This window comes from Drepanopeziza brunnea (assembly GCF_022702325.1).
Source record: "Drepanopeziza brunnea f. sp. 'multigermtubi' strain 214-2 chromosome Unknown ctg1, whole genome shotgun sequence".
NCBI lineage: Eukaryota > Fungi > Ascomycota > Leotiomycetes > Helotiales > Drepanopezizaceae > Drepanopeziza > Drepanopeziza brunnea.
In genome coordinates, this window is record NW_027094064.1 from 385,079 (window position 1) to 405,023 (window position 19,945).

Genomic DNA, 19,945 nt, shown 5'->3' on the forward strand with positions numbered 1-19,945 from the left:
TCCCATACTGATTTTAGCCCTTGCCTTCTAGTGAAGATTTGATTGCTCTATAAAGACATCCAATCAGCCACCATTTCCCCTCCTGTCCTTCTTTTCTCTTCTTTTGACCTCTCTCTTGTTTGGTCATCCCCCGCTCCAATCTCTCTCCTCCGGGTGCTTTCAGTTGATCCCCATCGGAGATCCATCAACCCGAAGTGTTTCAAGATGCGGATACAGATTTCCTATGTTTTGGCCATCCTGCCTACCTTTGGGTATGCTTTGGCTTCGACCGACCAGGTTCAAGATGCTGACCCTGCCCAATCTGGGTATTTGGACAACCACAACATGCACCCAAATACCGTTGGCTCCGCAATCTTTGGAATTTTGTGGAAGAACGCATATGGCAACAAAGAACGATGGTATGCCAAGCCACTTGTTTATACACCTCCAGGAGCCACTCAACTTGTATTCCTCGCGTCGGCACAGAACATTATCAGAACTCTCGATGCTATCAATGGGACCCTCCTCAACTCTCGGACGGTCCAGCCACCGTTTCTCCAGAAAGATATTGGATGTACAGATATCCCAGATTACATAGGAGTCATTGTGGGTATACTTATGACTTGACCTGAATACAATCTCCCTCCTGACATTTTGACAGGGCACTCCTATCATAGACCCTGATACTAACACCGCGTTCTTCTTCTCGAAAGGCTACAAGAATGGAGCAGCCAGTGGGGGCGTTGCTAACGGTGAGGATTGTTCGAGAGTTGCTCGGGCTTTACTTACAGTCAGCCAGGTATCTACAAATTCTACGCCATTGATGTACAAACACTTCAAGATAGACCTGGATTTCCTGTCTTGATCGACGGCCACAATGCGGACAATGATCCTACAAGGTTTGGGCAAAACTATTGATTAATGCTGTTAAGCTGACCATTCCAGGTACTTTATCGGAGGCACGGTCTTGCAGAGACCAGCTCTTGCGATGGTCAATGGCGTTGTACTAGGTGGATTTGGGGGCCATTGCGATCTCTTCAACTATACCGGAATGATCGTAGCAGTGAGCACCACTCCTGGCGTTGGTATGATGTAGTTGCCCATGTATTCATTTTTGGAGCTAAAATCGAATAGGCGTGACGTCCCTTTTTGCTATGGAATCCGGTCCCAGTGCGCCTCCGGTCCAGAGTGATATTTTGATAGAGAAGGGAGGAAAGGCCGGCATCTGGCAAGGTCCGCAAGTTTCAACAAAATCAGGTGGAGGAATACTGACGTTCATCTACAGGTGGTATGGGCCTTGCTGTGGATGGTAACCGTATTTTCCTGGCAACCGGGTGAGTTTGAAAACTCGGTCGGAGGGGATGTAATCTAATCAAGATAGAAACGGTCAAGGTCACGCGAACGGTGATGTAGGTGCTTCAGGTAGGCAGCCGCTTTCCACTCTGGATGAAGTTGTGGGCAGCTTCACAATATCACCACAGGGCAAGATCAGCCTCACCGACTATTTTGAGCCATATGAATACATCTCGATGGATGCGGGTGACCGGGACTTGGGTTCATCAGGAGTTACGCTCTTGGATCCTACTGTGTTCAAAGGAACTGGGGTTTCAAGAATGGCGGTGACCCTGGGTAAGAATTCAAAAGCTTAGTGGGTGCAGTTCCCAATGGTCTAGATCCTTCCTCTCTAACCCTGGCAGTATCATGAATGCGAACAACCTAGGGGGGTTCAAGCAAGGGCCAGGGGGGACTGACAATGTCCTCCAAACGATTACAGCTCAAGGAACCGTCTTCGCTGGAGTTGGGTCATATCCGCTTGAAGGAGGTTACATCTATTTTACACCTACGGGAGGTGCTACAGTGTGCTACAAGATGGGCCTAAATAACAACGGGGTCCCATCTTTCACACTGGTAGGACGGACCACTGGCCCTGCAGCAGGAAGGGTGGGCGTTGGTACGCCAATCTCTATCACACGAAGAAAAAGTTATATTCTCTAACTTTCGTAGGAATCCCTACAGTAACGAGCTTCAAAGGGCAGGTCGGAACCGGTATACTATGGATCTCTGATCCTAGTCTGGGTCTTCAGGCTTTCAAAGCTGTCCCAGTGAACGGAGTCCTGCAGCCTATACCCATTGCTGCTACGGGTGGGCTCAACAAATTTCAGAGACCTGCATTCGGAGACGCTAGACTGTACACCAGCGACAACAACGGGAATGTAATGTGTTTAGGATCGCCTGTTGCCTTACCTCTCAGCTGTACCGACCCAATCGACTTTCAGGATGTGACAATCGGGACTAGCGTTTCCAAGACTGTTACTTGCCAGGCTCTCATTCCCATCACCAAGATTAATGGGTGTACCACTGGAGACTCGAACTGGAAGTGTGACAACTCGACTCTTCCCCAAGGCGCTTTAGCTCAGGGCGCAACTTTTTCGTTCCCTGTGACATGGGACTTGAGAGAGGCGGCTATAAGCGATACGCAGCAGGCGTCGTTTGGGAAAGTCGTTCCCGGCGTCGAAAGTACAAGTCTCAACATTCTCACAACAAACGGAGTTGCAAAATATAGCACTGTGCTACCGATATCGCTTACGGGTAGAGTTGTCTCCCAGACTGCCTTCCTGACGATTACCCCTACCGAGCTCGATCTTGGTGGTCTAGTCCTTGGATCTGCTGGGGCTCCATCAGGGCTCACAGCGTCTCTCATTCTATCCAATGTTGGGGTGCAAGCACTTACCTTTCTTGGTACTGCATGGACTGGAACCGTTACGGGAAGTATTCAATGGATGAACGTTACCAATGGGGATCTGGGGAATGGCTTCACCTCTGCAGAGTTTCCACAGGCCGGAGACAGTCTTGCGAGCGGCGGATCAATCACCGTGCCAGTAAAATTCTCTGCTGCGAGTACGGGCACCTATGCAACATTCGTAGAGTTCTGGACGACGGGCGGGTCGGAGTACATCATCGTTTCAGCATCGGCGTCGACCTCTCCTGTCGCGAACATATCCGTGTCGACAATTGAGGGCGGCTGGGACTTTTCTGAGCCACCGATCATGGACTTTGGCAACGTTCTTGATGGAACGACCCAGTCGGAGAATATTCGTATCTGTAATTCTGGCGGGTCAGCTCTCGCCATCACGAAAAGTAAGCCACCTGTCGGCACTGAGCTGCTTGCTCCTAATGCACTTGTGGATCTGCACGAAGGCCAATTCATAGATGTGAACTCTTGTGCGCTAGGTCAGGTATCAATTGTGGCTGCACCTCTTGGAGTGAATCGTCTGGATCATTCCGTCTCCGACGTGTGGATTCTGAATACCGAGTAAGTCAATGCTTTTGTCCGTTCCAGTTTGGGAGCTAATCCCTTCACAGCGATGTGACCTTCGGCGTCCATGATGTTGCAATCAAGGCTACCATTGTCACCGAGCAAGTCGGTCCTTTGCTCGCTAATGGATCTTCCCAATATCTGTATCTAGGGTGCTACTTTGATGGCGCTGGACGGCTCTTCACGAAAAAGCTGACATCGGCCACAAACGAGAATGGTTGGTGTCAAAACCAATGCTTTGCAGGTGGATACCTGTTTGCAGGCACGGAATATCATACAGAGTGCTTTTGTGGAAATACTCCCCCAAGCTTCACCAAATACACTGCCGAGAGTGCAAAGAAATGTGGCTGGAGCTGTCCTGGAGATGTCACACAAGCCTGCGGGGGAGATGGTACTTTCATATCAGTCTTTTATGATAGGCAACGCTACACTCCCGGGCCAGATACTATCCCTGATGCTCCGCCACTTGCGTCCTTGAGCTCAACAAGCTCTGCCACCTCCAAGATAACTTCGACAGCCCCCAGCATCAGCCGGTCGACCTCATCGTCTGCGTCCAGTACATCCTTATCCGTATCTATCACTTCATCGTCAACTCCCTCGAGCACCTCCACAAGGTCATCTGCATCTCCAACACAGACTGGGCCCGTAATCGTGAAGACAGTGGGCGCCTTCTCCTACATAGGTTGTTACACTGAAGCAACGAAGGGTAGAGCATTGTCTTCAAAAAGCCTTGCGAATGACGCAATGACAATTGAGCTTTGCGCTGAGACCTGTAAAGCCTATGATTGGTTTGGGGTTGAGTATCACCGAGAATGTAAGTATTGCCAGCTGGATATTGATCCCCCTCATCTGATTACGTGATAGGTTACTGTGGCTTCACACTCAACGCTGGAAGCGTAAAGACGGATGAGAGCTCTTGCTCCATGACTTGCAAAGGGAATCCACTTGAGATTGTAAGTTGGTAACTAGATCGTCTGGTCGCGATGTTAATCCATTTTCAGTGTGGTGGCTCTTCTCGATTGACCATGTATAATGATTTGGGTGCCGTGTTCTCCTCCCAATCCAGCGATCAGTCGTCGAGCTCCTTAGATACCTCATCGACCTTACCTCCAACACTGTCTTTGCGCTCGATCTCGGAGCCCAGTTCTTCCAGTCAATCGTTGTCGAGCTCCTCGAGCCCATCACCCTCTTCCTCCTCAGCACCGTCATCTCCTCCTCCATCGAACCCCACGAGCACAACACGTTCATCGGCAACTGCGGCTCCAATCTCCCCTATAATCCGCGGCTTCGCTCCCCTGGGCTGCTACTCCGATGCCTCCGGAGGCCCGTACCATGGCCACAACATGCCCAAGCTCTTCACCAGCGACGAAATGACCCCCGACCTCTGCATCTCCTCAGCCCTGGCCCGTCTCTCTGCAGTCCCCGCAACGACATTCCTATACGCGGGCGTGGAATACGGGAGAGAATGCTACGCGGCGACGCGGGCGCCCACGCCTGCCCCAAGCAGCTTGGTCGGTCCCAAGGCCTGCACCATGACCTGCAAAGGTGATCCCGGCCAGAAGTGCGGCGCCGCGCTGATGTATAATCTGTACGTGGCGACCGGTGTGACGGTCACGCGGACGGCTACCGATCAGGGAAGCGCACCTGCTGCTACTCCGACGCCTTAGTTTGGGGGTCTTTCTTCTCAAGAGCAGCTTTGCTGTTTGGGTCGCTTTGGTGGAGCAGATGCAATTGCTTTTCTTTAATATTGCAATGGATGAGGCAAGGGATTTATGAGATAATAAAATCAACGAGCAGTGCATTCTCGGAGCTAGATATATACCATGATTCCTTTTTGCTAGAATTCGGAAATCTTACTACGCGTACTGCGTTTACTTTTTATCAGTATCATCTAGCCACAAAGAGACTTTTTGGGAGTGCAGCAATTGAAATGAGTAAAAAGAACGGAAGAATGATAATAAGATGGGTGGGTACAGTAGCTAGCTAATCCCGACACGAGCAGGATTGCGGAAATGTGAAGTGGGCTCGTTCGCTTATAATGACCGACGGCCGAGAAAGTAAATAAACACTCTGCTAAATTGCGCGGAGGGGTAATTTGAATTTTGTTGGATTGTTTTGCTTTTGTATTCATGCCGCTTTCCCCCCCTGTCGGGATATGTGTGGTTGTATGTGATGGGATGAGGATTGCTGTGATGACTGAGTAAATAGCAATTTTGGGCGTTATTGGGGGGTTTTTTTGGGGGGAGGGGGGAGGGGCGTTGATGAGTTGAGTTGAGAGGAAAGAGGAGAGAAGAGAGATTCTGGTGGGGATGGAGAGGTGTGGTGTGGATATGGGGCGCGCTTCTGTGAATATCACGAGGTTGAGAGAGAGAGGAGAGAGAGAGAGAGAGAGAGAGAGAGAGAGAGAGAGAGAGAGAGAGAGAGAGAGAGAGAGAGAGATCAGCGTTTTCAATTCCCGTTCTCGGATGAAAAATGAGCTTCAGGTTGACGAGATCGCCCGAGCTGAGAAACTCTTCCTTAATTTACGTCCATGCATCCCCCAAGCACGCGAACGTAACGGTGAAACCCCTCCCCTTCCCCCCTTTGCTAACTCCCAAACTCCAGCCCCGAGTCAGAAATTCCCGCCACCACCATCGCCATCACCGTCGCCCGGGACAACCAACAAGCAGCTTAACGGCTCTCGCTCGCGCCCTTCTCCTTGGACTCGTCGCAGTCACCGCAGCCGCTGCAGTATCCGGCCATGGCCGGCATCTTCAGTTCCGCGGACGACACGATCTCCGTCTTTCTCTTGTTGATGACGGCCGTGACGGCGAACATCTTGTTGAAGAGCTCGGCGAAGGCGGCGTAATCCTGGACGGCGATGCGCTGCTCGCTGATCTTCGTTTCGATCTGGAGGCCGCCGAAGAGGAGGGCTTGCGCGGCTTGGATTGTGGTCTGTGGCGGGAAGCGGTTAGTGGGATCGGGTGGTGGGGGTTTGGAGGGCGTGGGCGTGGGCCAGCAGGGGGGTGGTTGATCGGGCTTGGAATGTTGTGTATGGGGAGGGGTGTGAGATGGGATGGGATGAGGTGAGATGGGGAGCAGGAAGAAGTAGTCGGGTGTACTTACGGGATCTTTGCTTGCGTAGGCGCTGGCGAGCTGGAAGAGGAAGGCGTTCAGTTGTTGGGAGCGAGATGGGGCTGCGGAGCTGGGATCGGCCTTTGGTGAAGTTTGTTCGTTTGTGAAAGCTATGGGGTCTTTGGTCAGCAGGTGGGTGGATCAAGCTGTATGAGGCAGGTTGTATCTATCTTACACATATTGGTGCTGTGTGATGGTTGGTTGTTGGCCGTTGGAGAGGTTGATGGATATTGAGTTGTCGTGTTTTGGAGAGGGAAAGGTAGATCAGTTCCAGAGGTGGGCGATACTTTATGGCTGCGGGAGAAATGGTTTGAGACTCTGCACTGAAGGTTGCTTTCCTGGTGAATAAGTGAATAAGTAATAGAAATAGCTTGGGCTTTGTTAGCGCGCATTCGATTCGGCGACAATCAAATGTACACGCTGTACTTGCTAACTTCACCTTCACTAGCTAACTTGGTACTGAATTCGGTACTGAGTTCGGCTATTCCGTGTCTATCGGCCCCTCTGCTTCAAATTTGTGGCAGGAAAGTACATGGAGAGTCCAAAGTAAGCAGTCATTCTCCAAAAAAGCACCACAGCCGCGGTTAGTTCTCGCTAGATTAAAGGGCTCGCTAAAAGAGTAAATATGTATTGGAGGAGTGGATATCGACAGAATAGACCGTAATCTGGAGCGTATGCTGCAAAGTTAAAGGAGAAGCTTCGAGAACCGCTAGATGCTGTCATGAAGCGCTTGTATCCCTTTTATCAGATAGCTAGATTCGCGTCGCGCGGCGCGTCGGAATTTTGGATCGCCTATCGAAGCAGGGGTCGATGGAATTGGACAATAAAATCGTATCTGGCAGCTGCTGATCGCGATCCGAGTATAATGAGCGGGTTCATGTTCATGAAGTTAGATGAAACTTGAGTCGCGTACTCGATCTACGCTGTTTATGCCAACTGATCCTTCTTGATAGGATAGCCCTAGGACTTATCTGCAAGAACATATTCTTGTTATGTTAAAGAAACAATCAAATTGCTCATTTGCGTAGCTTTTAGTATGGATTTATTTCGCATGGCTTCTTTAAATCGCAAAAGTGTAAGAGAAAAGTGCCAGATACCGTCAAGCACATTTGCATCCGTAAGTGCTTAGAGGCTATGGGTAGGAGCAAGTAGAAGTCGGTGCGACGATCGTCTTAATCTCTTGTTCGACTCTCCGTGTCCAGTGTAATACTCAAAAGCTGATTCTGGCGCAAAACGCATTTGACAGCAGCTTCCTAGCCTCATTTTCTGATGAAGGTTATATAGATTACAGAACTTGGAGCGGAAGCAGAAGAGGTATCCGGATACCTAGCCTGGAGGAATTTGGATTTCTAGTATCAGAACAATAACAATATTCCGTTATATAAACGAGATAGCAAACTTCATTTGTATTCGCACTCCCCTCAGTACTACTTATATATACATATATTTAGAATACAGAATGACGCTGCTGTAAGCACGCCAAGCAGTACGTGCAGAGGTAGGTACGCTGAGCAAGCGACATGGCAAGTGGGAGCTGCGACATGAAATATTTTCGCACGCATCGCAGCAATATACCTCTGCAGTTCTCTTCTGGAGGATTCCCAGCACTGGAGTTCGAATACAACGACGACAGCGCATTAGTATCAGAAGCTCTCTTCGGGGATTTGCAGCCTATTCGAAGAAGAGTTCGGCAAGCCCTGAACATCCTGTCTCGATGCTCTTGCTCTCGCTCATACACATATGGGGTGGACAGGATATACCGACCCTGATGCTTCATCGCGTGGCACAGCCTCAGAAACGCTGGAATATACAAGGGGAGATCGAGGAGGCCGCGTTGGACCAGGAAACCGTCTCCCACTTCTCTCGAGTTTCTGTTGACGCGAATGGCTCAGGTCTCAAGGTCTCCTTCGCCCGGGGACCCGTGACGGCCAGGAGACAATCAGTCTCCCACCGAGTGTACAAGAAGGCTTGAGAGGTACAATCACTGATGCGGATCGGGTTCGGGCTTTGACATACCTGTGCCAATCTTTCCCTGGTGATAAAGATCTGGAACCTTGGTACGCATAAGCCTCCACTAATGTGCCAATACTCTACTTACTTTGGCACAGCTCTCAAACCCTGCGCAGGCTGCACCTGCGAGTGATCCAACATGTTACGGAGTTCGTCGTGGACCTCGTTGAGCGTCGTCTACTATCAAGCCAACAGCAATTGGATTTTGCTGATGTACTTTTGGAGTCGTCGAAGCTAGCCGACGCTTCTTCCAAGGGGCACGATTGGAGATTCAAAGCTGTCGATATAGCAGAGAAAATTCTAGCCTCTCACCCGAATCACATATTGCACATATCAGCCATCATCCGGAGAAAGGCGTTATCTCGCCTCATCACTGGCAAGATATACCACGAGCCGGTCCTCTCGGGCATTCCTCTGACTGCACAATCAAATGCCCTTCTTTGGGATCTGCGCTTATCCAAAGCGCAAGATTACGTCGAAGACGATGACTTCACTGGAGCACAGCAAGAAATCTCCCACTTCGTCTCGTTTGGCCCAAGCCAGGCTTCAACCCTGGAGAAGTGTGTTCACAAACGCATACGCTCTCATCGCACCAGGATCCGATATCTAGCCGGGGATTTCGTGCATGTCGAGTCCCTTCCCAAACAAGAGCTGCAGTCTTTTCCCCCCGGGTGCAGAGCTCCACGACTCTCTAATCTACCTTCTCGTCGGTGTCAACTGCGAGCTCCGGAATCCCACAGAAGCATTACGGCTCGCCGAGGCACCAGCGCGGCATCCGAAGACGCAGAGCCGGCGGATGAACGTCTTGCTAGCAGAGGCACACCTCCACGTCGGCATGGAGGCCTGCCGCCTCTCCAACTCCCGCCCGTCTCCCACCTCCCTCACCGAAGCCAGACTCCTCTGTGAAAAAGATCGTGCTCGCCCAGCAGGAGCCGAGCGCGGGATCTCACCCAGCCACAGCCCAAGAAAGAGACCGGGTCGCCCAGGTCGAAAGAGTAGCACCCCTCCGGGTCGCATCCGTCCTGGCGCGGATCTCCACGCTCGAAACCATTTCTTGCAACGGCGAAGATCACGTGAACCAGGCACGCGAGAAGTGGATCCATGTTCTCGAGGCTGTGGATCGCTGCGCTTGGAGGAAGCCGGGCTACATGGAAGGGATCTGCCATTACTCGATTGCTGCTCTCGAGATGCGCTGTGGCCAACTGGACGCATCACAACGGCATCTGCAAACTGCTCGTACGCTCCTGGAAGCATCGGGCTTTCGAAACTTGATTGTTGGCTTGGGAGCTTTGTGGTTCGGTTTTATCGGCGATCAGATAGCCGGGCATGGTGGTTGCAGGATTCAGATGACGCCGGATACAATACGCGGCGCAGGGACTGGTGGAGATATTTGAAGATTCGGGGCTTGTTGAGTGTGAGTATGTATTCACCCGGTTAATCCATCGGGTAGTATGTATATATATATATATACCCATCACATAGGTAGATATTTGTCCATCAGAAATACGAGGTGCTAAGGACCACATGGCTCTGGGAGATTACCACTGTAACATAGCCCAATCTAATCAAAGACCTTTATCATGTAACATTCCGACACGCCTCTCAAGGCATTGAAGGTTGTAGCCCGCTAACCCCTTTGAGAGCACAAACACTGACAATTTAAAGCCCTTTAAGCAACACATATATAATTGAGTCAATTCCAATGATATAATTCATATTGCAGTCTAAAACTCGTAATCGTTGATGAAATGTAAGAAAGCGCCATCAAACTCCTCTACTCTCATGAACTCTCAGCAATCTTCAGCAGACCCTCCAAATTGATACTCTTGGGTCGCTCTATGGGGAGACCAAGCGCTCGGTCCCAGATAAGTTGAGCCAGTGGTCCCAGACCTCTGCTGACGCCGAACGTCGCCGTGTAGTACAGGGTCTCGTGGAAACCGTAGTGGTGGAAGAGGACGCCCGAGCTGGAATCGACGTTGGGGTATGGGTTCTTGGTCTTCCCGTGCTCCGTCAACACCCCGGGGGCGATCTCGGAGGTCTTCTTCACCAGTTGGAAGACGGGGTCCTTGGCGATTTCGGGTCGAGAGGATGCGTAGGCCATGAGGGCCTCGAAGCGAGGATCGGGCTTGCGGAGGACGGCATGGCCGTAGCCGGGCACGACTCGCCCGGACTTGAGAGTGGTCCAGAGGTAGTCGGAGACGTCCTTGTCGCTGAAGTCGGTGCCCACATGCTCTTGCATTTGGAGGATCCATCTCAGGACTTCTTGGGCGGCGAGACTATCTATGTTCAGCGGAGGGTCGCCAAAAGAGTCAAAATGACCTACCCGTGAAGAGGTCCAGCCAGACCCTGGAGACCTGCGCTGTAACTCAGGAATGGATCACTCAATGCGCTACCTACCAAGTGGGTGGTATGGGCAGAGACATTACCACCCTCGTGGTCACCGTGAAGAGCAAAGTAGAGTCTGAGGAGATCCTGGAAGTTCTCGTTCTCCTTTCCTCCCTTGCCCAACATGGCAGCGAAGTTGTAGGACCAATCTTGATCCAAGTCAGCCTTGGCGGGGAGGGCACCTCCACCTCGATACGAATTCTGGTAGATCTTGGCAGCAATTGTTGGAAGCTTGGCCAGAAGAGAGATACTGTCGTCGAAGGTAGGCTCCCAGTAATCGGCCTTGTTGATACCTGCCTCGTAAGCCTTGGCGAACTTGGAGGTATGAGAGAGGGCCGAGACGGCAATGGCAAACTGGGTCACGGGATGCAGATCGGTAGGGAAGTTGTCGAGTAGCTTGTTGACGAAGGCTGGAAGCTCGGACTTCTCTGCAAGCTCGCGAGAGAATGTTCGGACTTGAGATGTGGACGGGACCTGGCCGGTCAAGAGCAACCAAAACATAGCCTCTGGCAACATTTCTGTACCAGTGGTACCTTTGGGAAGCTCCTTTTGGCAGTCCTTAATCGTACGTCCATGGAAGCGAATGCCCTCATTGGCATCAAGGACTGACCCTTCCCATACCATGGCCTTCAAGCCTCTGTATAGTAGTCAATTTGACGTTGCAGAACATCGTCTACCCTGTTTCGCCTACCTCATGCCTCCGATGGTGTTCTCGACCTTGACATCTCCAATGACCTTACCTCCCAAAGCCTTGACCTTCTTCAATAGCTCTCTCTTAGCTGGGATCGCTTCCTTGAAAGTGGTCTTGAGATCCGGCTCAGAAGAGGAGGCATAGTTCCGGTAGGCAGGGACAACGGCAGGCCGAACAGCACTCGGCTATCAATTGATTAGCGAATATACAATGTAAATATGGCTTGCTAGAGGGGAGCATACTCTGAATGCTTTCAACGCGGACGAAGCTGTTCGCACATTGATAGCCATTGTTGAAGTGCGGGGGATTGAGGGGTAAATTCAGATGAACTGAAACTTGTGATAGAGAAGAAATGCAATAGAGGGGAGAGACTCTTCTTGATTTCTTCGCAGGTAGCCAATGCGCAAGTATTCGCAATGTTTTATTTTTTTTAATCGGATTCCAGAGATCTGCGGTGGTCGGCCTAAGGGAAAAGTTGAGAGATCATCGTGCTCGTACTGCAGCTTCCACGCTGCCTCGGCATTGACCGGGCATTAGCTTTGCCGAAGCATATAGGTACGTAGTAGCTACCGGTAGGTATTGAGTGACAGCTCAATGACCGATTATTTAGGCTCGAATGACCACAAGTGCACGGTAAACTTTCCAACGTACGGTACCGCACCTTGAGCTTTATCTTGATGTAAAAGCCTATTATGAGAATTATCACCTGCGGTGGTTTGTTCAATCTTTTGGTGAAATGGGAATTGTGGCGGTGGGGGTTAGTGAGGATAGCGTGGTGGCGGTAATGGTCACGATTCTCCTGGCTTTCAGAAGATTTATTCGAGCGCTCAGCGTCGGTTTCGCCTCCCCCCACATACGCCCACCTACCCACCCACCAAAAGCAAGCCCGACTGTGAAACCGACGATTAAGCGTTTTACGTAATAAATCTTCTCTTCATTGCTACTTGTATTCTTGCCCTCTTGAAAAACGTCGGGCCGTGCGCGCGAGTCAAGAATGTCACACACCATGATTCGTACCGCCGAAGTTATTCCCCGCCAAGGGTAAAGTGCGGAAGAATGCGGGGAAAAGAGTCGTAAACATGCCAGCAATGGTTATCGGAAAAAGTAGATAATACAAGTAGTTGTACGGAGTACAGTATGAAATAAATTGTATCTTTGCGCTCATGCGATCAATCTTTTAGAGAATCATATCACGCACAAAGCAATAATGCAGTAGTATGAGATCTATCGGTAGTTGCAAAGTAATCATTTCTAAAACAATTATCAATGACTCTGTATGTATTGACGATGATTAGCGTAGTCAAATGATCTCCGATGGTAGGTTATGCGCTCGCATAGAACCGCAAAGCACCGTCCACGTCCGATGACAGACCAAAAGCTTTGCCATCTGCTTGATTGATCAGCGAAGACAGGTAGGAGTTGCGGTAGCGGTATATCTCCTTGTGCTGCATGGTCTCCTCTCCCTCTTTACCTGCCAACAGTCCTGTCAAGATGCTACGTAGAGTGGCATCAACAGCTGTTCGACGAGTGGGGCCGGCGAGATCGAGGAACAATTGTGTCCGCAACTTCTCGATACTACCTCAGAGGATGGCTGCCTTGAAGCCCCTCGATAATCTCGTATCTGCCACGCTTCCATCCGACTCATTCCAGCTCCTGGCTGAGTCGCAGAAGGCTGGCGCGGCCGAGGATGCCCTATACGAACAGCAACTGAAGGATGTGGAGGCATGGTGGGCGAGTCCGAGATATGAGGGAATCAAAAGGCCGTATTCGCCGGCAGATGTCGTTTCGAAGCGTGGAAGCCAGCTGCAATCATACCCAAGCTCGGTCATGGCGAGGAAGCTGTTCAATCTGATAAGGGAGCGGGAAGCCAAGGGGGAGCCCATACATACAAGTATGTCTACCAGTCATTCTAGTTGCGCTTTATTGACCATCAGCAGTGGGCGCAATTGATCCTATTCAGATGACCCAACAGGCCCCGAACCAAGAAGTTTTATACGTTTCTGGCTGGGCTTGCTCATCCGTCCTCACTACGACGAATGAAGTTTCCCCGGATTTTGGCGACTATCCGTACAATACGGTGCCGAACCAAGTACAGCGACTTGCGAAAGCCCAGTCGATGCACGACAGGAAACACTGGGATGCACGGAGGAAGCTGAGCCCGGAAGAGCGAGCAAAGACACCATATATCGATTATTTGCGGCCGATTATTGCAGACGGCGATACGGGGCATGGTGGACTATCAGCAGTATTGAAGCTGGCCAAGCTCTTTGCCGAAAATGGTGCCGCTGCCGTGCATTTCGAGGATCAGATGCATGGTGGGAAGAAGTGCGGACATCTTGCTGGCAAGGTCCTGGTACCCGTAGGCGAACATATCAACCGACTCGTGGCTGCACGTTTTCAATGGGATGTTATGGGTTCGGAGAATCTGGTGATTGCAAGGACAGATTCGGAGAGTGGCAAGCTGCTCAGTAGTGCCATTGATGTTCGCGATCATGAGTTCATTCTCGGGGTAGCAGAAGACGGCATCGAGCCACTGGCAGAGACTTTACAAGGAATGGAACTGGCCGGGGCTTCAGGAGCGGAAATCGATGCCTTTGAAGCTGACTGGGTGAAAGGTACCAAGCTCGTGACGTGCGACGAGGCTGTTGTCAAGCAATTCGAGGCTCGCGGGGTGTCCAATGAAGACATCAACACGTACCTCAAAACGACCTCGGAGAATCGGGACATGTCGATCAACAAGAGGAAACAGCTTGCATCGCAATTTACAGATGAGCCGATTTACTTCAACATCGACATCCCAAGAACCAGAGAAGGTTTCTACCATTACCGTGCTGGGATGAAGGCTGCTACGAAGCGTGCCATCGAGTACGCACCGTACGCGGATTTGTTATGGGTTGAGACTGGCGATCCAAACGTTCGCAACGCAGCTCAGTTCTCTGGTGAAATTCGTGCCAGGTATCCTGGAAAGGGACTCGTGTACAACTTGTCGCCATCCTTCAACTGGATGAGTCACGGGTTCTCCAACGAAACGTTGAAGTCCTTCATCTGGGATATTGCGAAGCATGGCTTCGTCCTCCAGCTCATCTCCTTGGCCGGTCTACACAGCACGGCTACCATCTCGAATGAACTGAGCAAGGCGTTCAAGGACGAGGGTATGCTGGCATATGTCAACCTAGTGCAGAAGCGAGAGAAGGAACTTGGTGTTGATGTCCTGACCCACCAGAAGTGGAGTGGTGCATCGTATATTGATGGGATTCTGGGCTCTATCCAAAGCGGTAGCAGCAGCAGTAAGAGTATGGGGGACGGGAATACCGAGGGTCAATTTTAGAACAATACCCGGGGGTGCAATTGACGATCATCACGAATCGTGAAATGGTGTCTAGCGGGACATGGTCGCTCAGCTGAGACAGAGCATCTGCTTTATAGCACAGAGCGAAGATGGCCATTTCATGTACGGAGAGGGCCGTCTTGGTTGACTGCACATCGCCCAGTACATTCCAGTCATGCCCCTTTGTATGGGCTTCGTGACAGCCTCGATTTTGGTACTGAGGTCGCCACGTCGAGTTTGGCAATGTTCTACCGGAAGTAAATCGATTGTCGTGAAATAGAGGCTTGAGCAACGGGACATGCTAGACCCAGTCTTGGTCCACGAGGCATTATTTTCCAACCCTTTTTATGCTGTACAATTTCCGTCTGTTTCTTTTCTCAATATCTTGGTACTCGTTTTTCCAGCTGCACCACCTCCCAGTGGAAAACTTCCAGCCCGGTTTCATTCGCCATCCTAAAAGCTTTGAGGTTTGCATTTTTTTTTTCTTCTTCTTATCATGTGCGTAAGCACCACATCGGGCGGATGCAAGTTCGTGGCAAAGTCTCTGCTTTCTTGGCACCCTGGAATTCCTTTGGCTGCTGCCTATTTATGACTTCTAGCCCTCGCGTGGAGGCGTCGCATCTTTCGAATTTGAGTGGGCATAGATACGGTGAGATTCATTATAGGTATCCATATCCAGCTCCAACTTGCTAGGTTGGCTAGCAGTGCTTACCAGCCGCGTACTCGATCGACTACTGTTTATAAGATGTCCTGCCTTTCGGGGTCATTTTCCCATACTGACCTCGCCCTGTCGTTTCCAAGCAGACACCACTCACGATTCCCATGAACAAAAATAGCATGGCATTCACAATCCGCACGGCAGTCCACTCCGACATGCCTTCAGTCGTATCTATCGACATGGTCGCCAACCGCGAAACTTCCGCTCTGATCACCATGAACTTGCTTCCCCCGGCGGAGCTAGAAGCTCTCTTTACGTCCCGTTACACGCACTACTTATCTAGGCCTTCTCGATACCGATTCTTGCTCGCTACCACGAGTATGGAAGAGCCAGGAGGGAGAGGCAGAGAAGAAATCGTCGGATTTCTCGTTGGCGCATACCCAAAGAAGGGAGGCGAGGAGGTGGTAGACTTTAAGCCTGCCATTCCCGAGGATGAGCGCGCGAGGGAATTGTTTATCTGGTTTTTTGGGTTGTCGGCCGAGGATAAGAAGATGTGGTTTAGGGATGATATGTGGGGTATTTTGCCCTCTCTCTTTCTCTCTCTCTCTCTGGCTCATGAAAAGCTGGCGCGGCAGCTAATATCCCGTAGAGCTCGAATCTCTACAGACATCGCCTGCCTACCAACGTCGCGGTATCGGTTCTCTGCTGCTCACACGATGGGTCGAAGAAGTCGACGCCGCCAACGGGACCACGTTCGTGCGAGCCTCGCCCCGAGGCCGTGGTCTGTACGCGAAATTTGGCTGGGTGGACCAGAGTATCTGGTCAGTTGACGTGACCAAGTATGGAAGAGCAGAACCCATCGTAAATTACAACATGAAGAGGGAAGCCAAAGAGCAGGTATCCACGTGACACTATTACTACGCAGTCCAGCTCGGTACATTTCAGCTCGGATTTGGAAGATATTCGGCGGGGCGTTTCCAGAGCGACATCTGGTTCCGTGATGAGCTGGCTCCGAATACTCTAATCTACAGGACTAAAATTGGTTTTCTTGAATGGGCGGGGGTGGTACGTACACGCTGGCAGAATCACAGCAGCAGCAGCATCTGATCACGATCCCGATCATGATCATGGGTATCCAGTCTCTATAACTACCTGCCTACCTGTCTCTCCCATCCTCCGATCCTCCTATATATAGTGATCCCTACACGTGCCTCTCTCTGGCTGTCGCCTCAAACCCCCTCGCTTATATTAAGCTCCTCCTCAACAAAACCCCAACGTCTATGTATAAAACCACAACACCACACCACACCATACCATATCATACCACTTCCCTCCCCTTCCTTTTCCACTCCATCATAAAACATGTCCCGCCCTGCCCTCCCTCTCCAGACATAAACATCCCATTCGCCATGCGGCCCCCCACGCCCCCCCCAATCACCCTCCGCACAGCCCTCGCCTCGGACCTCCCGCACCTCACCCGTCTCGACCTCGCTGCCAGCGCATCCCACCCGCTCATCTCCCTCTCCCCCTTCACCTACCCTTTCCAAGCCACCAAGCTCTTCCTCGCCCATCTCGAGCACTGCTTCGCCCGGCCCCGGACCTACGGGTTTCTCGTCGCGACGACGACGACGACGGCGATGACGACCCAGCAGCAGCAGCAGCTGTCATGCAGCCCTGACTCGGGGATTGACGTTTTTGCGAGCGAGGAGCGGGAGGTGGCTGGTGAAGTTGTGGGCTTTTTGGTGTGGAAGGAGAATGCGGTGGGGGGTGTGGAGGGGAATGCGGAGGATGGAGAGGCCGGGGGTGGGAGTGGGAGTGGGAGTGGGAGTGGGAGTGGGAGTGGGGAGGAGGAGGAAGAGGAGTGGGATTGGCAGGCCCGACTCCCGGCTGGGGCTGATCGGAAGCTGTGGAGGAGGTATGCGGCGGTTATGGGTGCGGGAGCGGAGGGCGGCGGCGGCGGCGGCGCTCGCGATGAGTCAAGTGCGGTGATTGGTACGTGTTGATTGACTCATTTTTTACTCGCTTGCTTGCTTGCTGTTGGTATTTTCGAGTTTTCTGTTTACTTCTTACATTTATACCACGATATCGTTTCCGTTTTATCTGTCGTTAGGAGTAGGAGGGGGGGCTCTTCTGCTGGGAAAGAGGATTGTTTTTGTTATTATTATGGGATTAGCTCGGCTGGCTACTAGGTGACGGATGCATGCGTGCATTCATCCATCCATTCATCCGTTCATCCATTCATCCGTTCAAACACTCATCATTCAATCGATTCAACCATTCATCCATTCATCCATTCAACCATTCAACCATTCATCCATTCATCCACACACTCACTCCCAGCTAACTGTGCACCCAAATGGAAAGGAATCGAAAAATTCGCCGTCGCGCCGCGATACCAGCGTCAAGGCATCGGAACGCTCCTCCTCCAGGCCTTCCTGGACGACCTCGGAGACCGAGGCAGGGCAGACGCCACGATCTGCATGCGTTCGTCCGTGAAGGGGAGGAACTTGTACGAGAAGTTCGGCTGGGTCGTGGAACGGGAGTACAGGATGGACCTGGGGGATTGGGGCAGGTACCATCAGCCGCATGTTGAGTTTGCCATGCGGAAAGGGGGAGTTGGCATTTAGTTGGGGGGGGAGGTGGGCTTTCTTGGGCTCTTCTTGTGGGTTTTCTTGTGGTTCTTCTTGGGCTTTTCTTGGGGGTTTCAGATGTCTGGGGTTTGCTGGGTTTGAAAACCTTTTATCTCTCTCTCTCTGCTCGTGATGCATGCTTTCTTTCATTCCATTCTTGTTTCTTTATAATTTTGCGCAGTTCGGCTTGACGGGTTGGGTATTGATGAGGAGGGTGGCATGGCATGGCATGGCTGCTAGTAAATATGCCCGGTCCATCATGGGAAGCTGTAGTCCAGCGCGTCACCACCGCGCCCAAAGAGTAGAAGAGGAGAGAGGTAGGACGGCCCGGTTGGGTTACTTTGATTTAAACATTAATTCCATTTCCGCTGCGCGTGCGTTGGAAATGCATCGGATTGAGGCCTCGGGTTTTTGCCTTCGTGGGTTTAACTATATACATGAAGGCCAAGATTCACATCGTGCCGCGGTACGTCCAGATGCCCCATCACATGTACACATACACGGAGCCAGTCCGAATTACCGGTGCGAGACTACACAGCCTCGTGAACCGCGTCGTCGTCGTCGCCGTCGCCCCTCTTCCTGCGCAGAAGCAGCAGTCAAAGATTTTATGCGGTGGTTGGGTACGGGTTGGTGATCTCCACGATGGCCGGACCGGCCGCGACCGTGTCATCATTAACGGCATCCGCGCACCCGGTAAGCACGACATACGACTGTCCGTTGATGCCCTCCGGTACGGTGACGGTGAAACCGCCATCGATGGGCACGGCATCGGCGTAGATGGGACCCGTGACGGAGGCGAAGGCGGCGTAGATCGGGGCCTGGCCGTCCTTGGCCGCGAGCGTGTAGCCGGGGGTCAGGAGCTCGATGTCGTCGCCGCTCTGGATGGGGCCGGCCGTGCCGAGCGCGAGCGTGGGGAAGGCCTTCAGCGGGAGCTGGGGCTTCTGGGCGTTGGCGGCTGGGCAGGAGACGATGAAGCCGGCGGCGAGGGTGTAGACCTCGTTGAAGGTGAGGGGGGCGTCGAAGGGTTGGGGGAAGGGGGACGCGTCGTCGCTTGAGCGGATGTAGGCACTGTGGCGGGCTTCGACGGTTAGGATGGAGCCGGCTGCGGTGAGGTCTGGGGGTGGGGTGTAAGTGATTTATGCTATGTTATGTTACGGTCTCCAAGGGAAGGCCGGTTCATGGGTCTCACAGTCTTTGTTCATGATGCTGGCTGCGGCACCGAGGTATGCGCTGACTCCCACTCCCTCCAGCACCGAAGCGAGGGCAACGAACGATGCTGGGTCCGTGCTGGGGAAAGAGTATTTGCACTCGGCGACCGCGGCATTACCGAGAGCGGTTGTAAGGAAGGAGACGTGGGTGGTCTCATCGTAGGAGATCTCCTGCAAGTTGGCGTAGAACGGGTCGGGGAAACCGGCTGCCACAAAGTCGGCCTGGGTGTAGTTGGCGAGACCCTCGCGGTAGAACTTGTCCTCCAGGTGCTCGAGAGTCAGGGCATAATTGAGGATACCAACATCGGTGACGGCAGCGGCAGCGGCAGCGGCTTGACGACGAGAGATGACTGGGTTGGCGGACGCAGCTGCTGCAAGGAGAGCAGCGATCGAGGAGGATGCGTACTTCATGGTGGATGGGTTCTCTGGTTGTCAAGGGTCAGAACGGCAAAAGAGTGGCTTGAGTGAGAGACTGTAAAGACTGCTGGGCGAGGGGGAGCGATGCTGGAGAGAGATGGGGGGATCTGGGGAGAATGGAGTTCTTAACATGGCTGCATGGCCGAGTCGAGCTTCTCACTACACAAATCCCCCAGCGTCAAGCTTCGCGTAGCTCTTCTCTTCCCAGC

General features: G+C 52.0%; 8 protein-coding genes across 8 annotated transcripts; 5 read left to right on the forward strand and 3 right to left on the reverse strand.

Moving 5' to 3' along the window:
* Positions 1-204: 204 nt before the first annotated feature.
* Positions 205-4,962, forward strand: L3040_000069 (uncharacterized protein; the record flags this gene model as incomplete). Its single annotated transcript, XM_007295094.1, has 12 exons — positions 205-585; positions 641-731; positions 779-878; positions 925-1,064; positions 1,114-1,212; positions 1,265-1,313; positions 1,361-1,627; positions 1,677-1,930; positions 1,984-3,292; positions 3,343-4,109; positions 4,160-4,248; positions 4,297-4,962. The coding sequence occupies 12 exons, from the start codon at positions 205-207 to the stop codon at positions 4,960-4,962; spliced, it is 4,212 nt and encodes a 1,403-aa protein (XP_007295156.1).
* A 1,003-nt stretch (positions 4,963-5,965) lies between these two features.
* On the reverse strand, positions 5,966-6,588 carry L3040_000070 (uncharacterized protein; the record flags this gene model as incomplete). Its single annotated transcript, XM_066155005.1, has 3 exons — positions 5,966-6,229; positions 6,401-6,519; positions 6,585-6,588. 3 exons carry the CDS (start codon positions 6,586-6,588, stop codon positions 5,966-5,968), a joined length of 387 nt encoding a protein of 128 aa, XP_066013071.1.
* Positions 6,589-8,123: 1,535 nt separating this feature from the next.
* Positions 8,124-9,813, forward strand: L3040_000071 (uncharacterized protein; the record flags this gene model as incomplete). Its single annotated transcript, XM_066155006.1, has 5 exons — positions 8,124-8,242; positions 8,302-8,466; positions 8,518-8,979; positions 9,077-9,321; positions 9,380-9,813. 5 exons carry the CDS (start codon positions 8,124-8,126, stop codon positions 9,811-9,813), a joined length of 1,425 nt encoding a protein of 474 aa, XP_066013072.1.
* A 386-nt stretch (positions 9,814-10,199) lies between these two features.
* L3040_000072 (uncharacterized protein) lies at positions 10,200-11,785 on the reverse strand (the record flags this gene model as incomplete). Its single annotated transcript, XM_007295097.1, has 4 exons — positions 10,200-10,695; positions 10,743-11,441; positions 11,496-11,680; positions 11,738-11,785. The coding sequence occupies 4 exons, from the start codon at positions 11,783-11,785 to the stop codon at positions 10,200-10,202; spliced, it is 1,428 nt and encodes a 475-aa protein (XP_007295159.1).
* Positions 11,786-12,986: 1,201 nt separating this feature from the next.
* Positions 12,987-14,823, forward strand: L3040_000073 (uncharacterized protein; the record flags this gene model as incomplete). Its single annotated transcript, XM_007295098.1, has 2 exons — positions 12,987-13,386; positions 13,433-14,823. The coding sequence occupies 2 exons, from the start codon at positions 12,987-12,989 to the stop codon at positions 14,821-14,823; spliced, it is 1,791 nt and encodes a 596-aa protein (XP_007295160.1).
* Positions 14,824-15,660: 837 nt separating this feature from the next.
* On the forward strand, positions 15,661-16,390 carry L3040_000074 (uncharacterized protein; the record flags this gene model as incomplete). The annotated part of the gene is made up of 2 exons (XM_007295099.1): positions 15,661-16,057; positions 16,131-16,390. The coding sequence occupies 2 exons, from the start codon at positions 15,661-15,663 to the stop codon at positions 16,388-16,390; spliced, it is 657 nt and encodes a 218-aa protein (XP_007295161.1).
* Positions 16,391-16,890: 500 nt separating this feature from the next.
* On the forward strand, positions 16,891-18,108 carry L3040_000075 (uncharacterized protein; the record flags this gene model as incomplete). Its single annotated transcript, XM_066155008.1, has 2 exons — positions 16,891-17,473; positions 17,846-18,108. The coding sequence occupies 2 exons, from the start codon at positions 16,891-16,893 to the stop codon at positions 18,106-18,108; spliced, it is 846 nt and encodes a 281-aa protein (XP_066013073.1).
* A 608-nt stretch (positions 18,109-18,716) lies between these two features.
* Positions 18,717-19,730, reverse strand: L3040_000076 (uncharacterized protein; the record flags this gene model as incomplete). Its single annotated transcript, XM_007295101.1, has 2 exons — positions 18,717-19,225; positions 19,301-19,730. The coding sequence occupies 2 exons, from the start codon at positions 19,728-19,730 to the stop codon at positions 18,717-18,719; spliced, it is 939 nt and encodes a 312-aa protein (XP_007295163.1).
* Between the last annotated feature and the right edge of the window lie 215 nt (positions 19,731-19,945).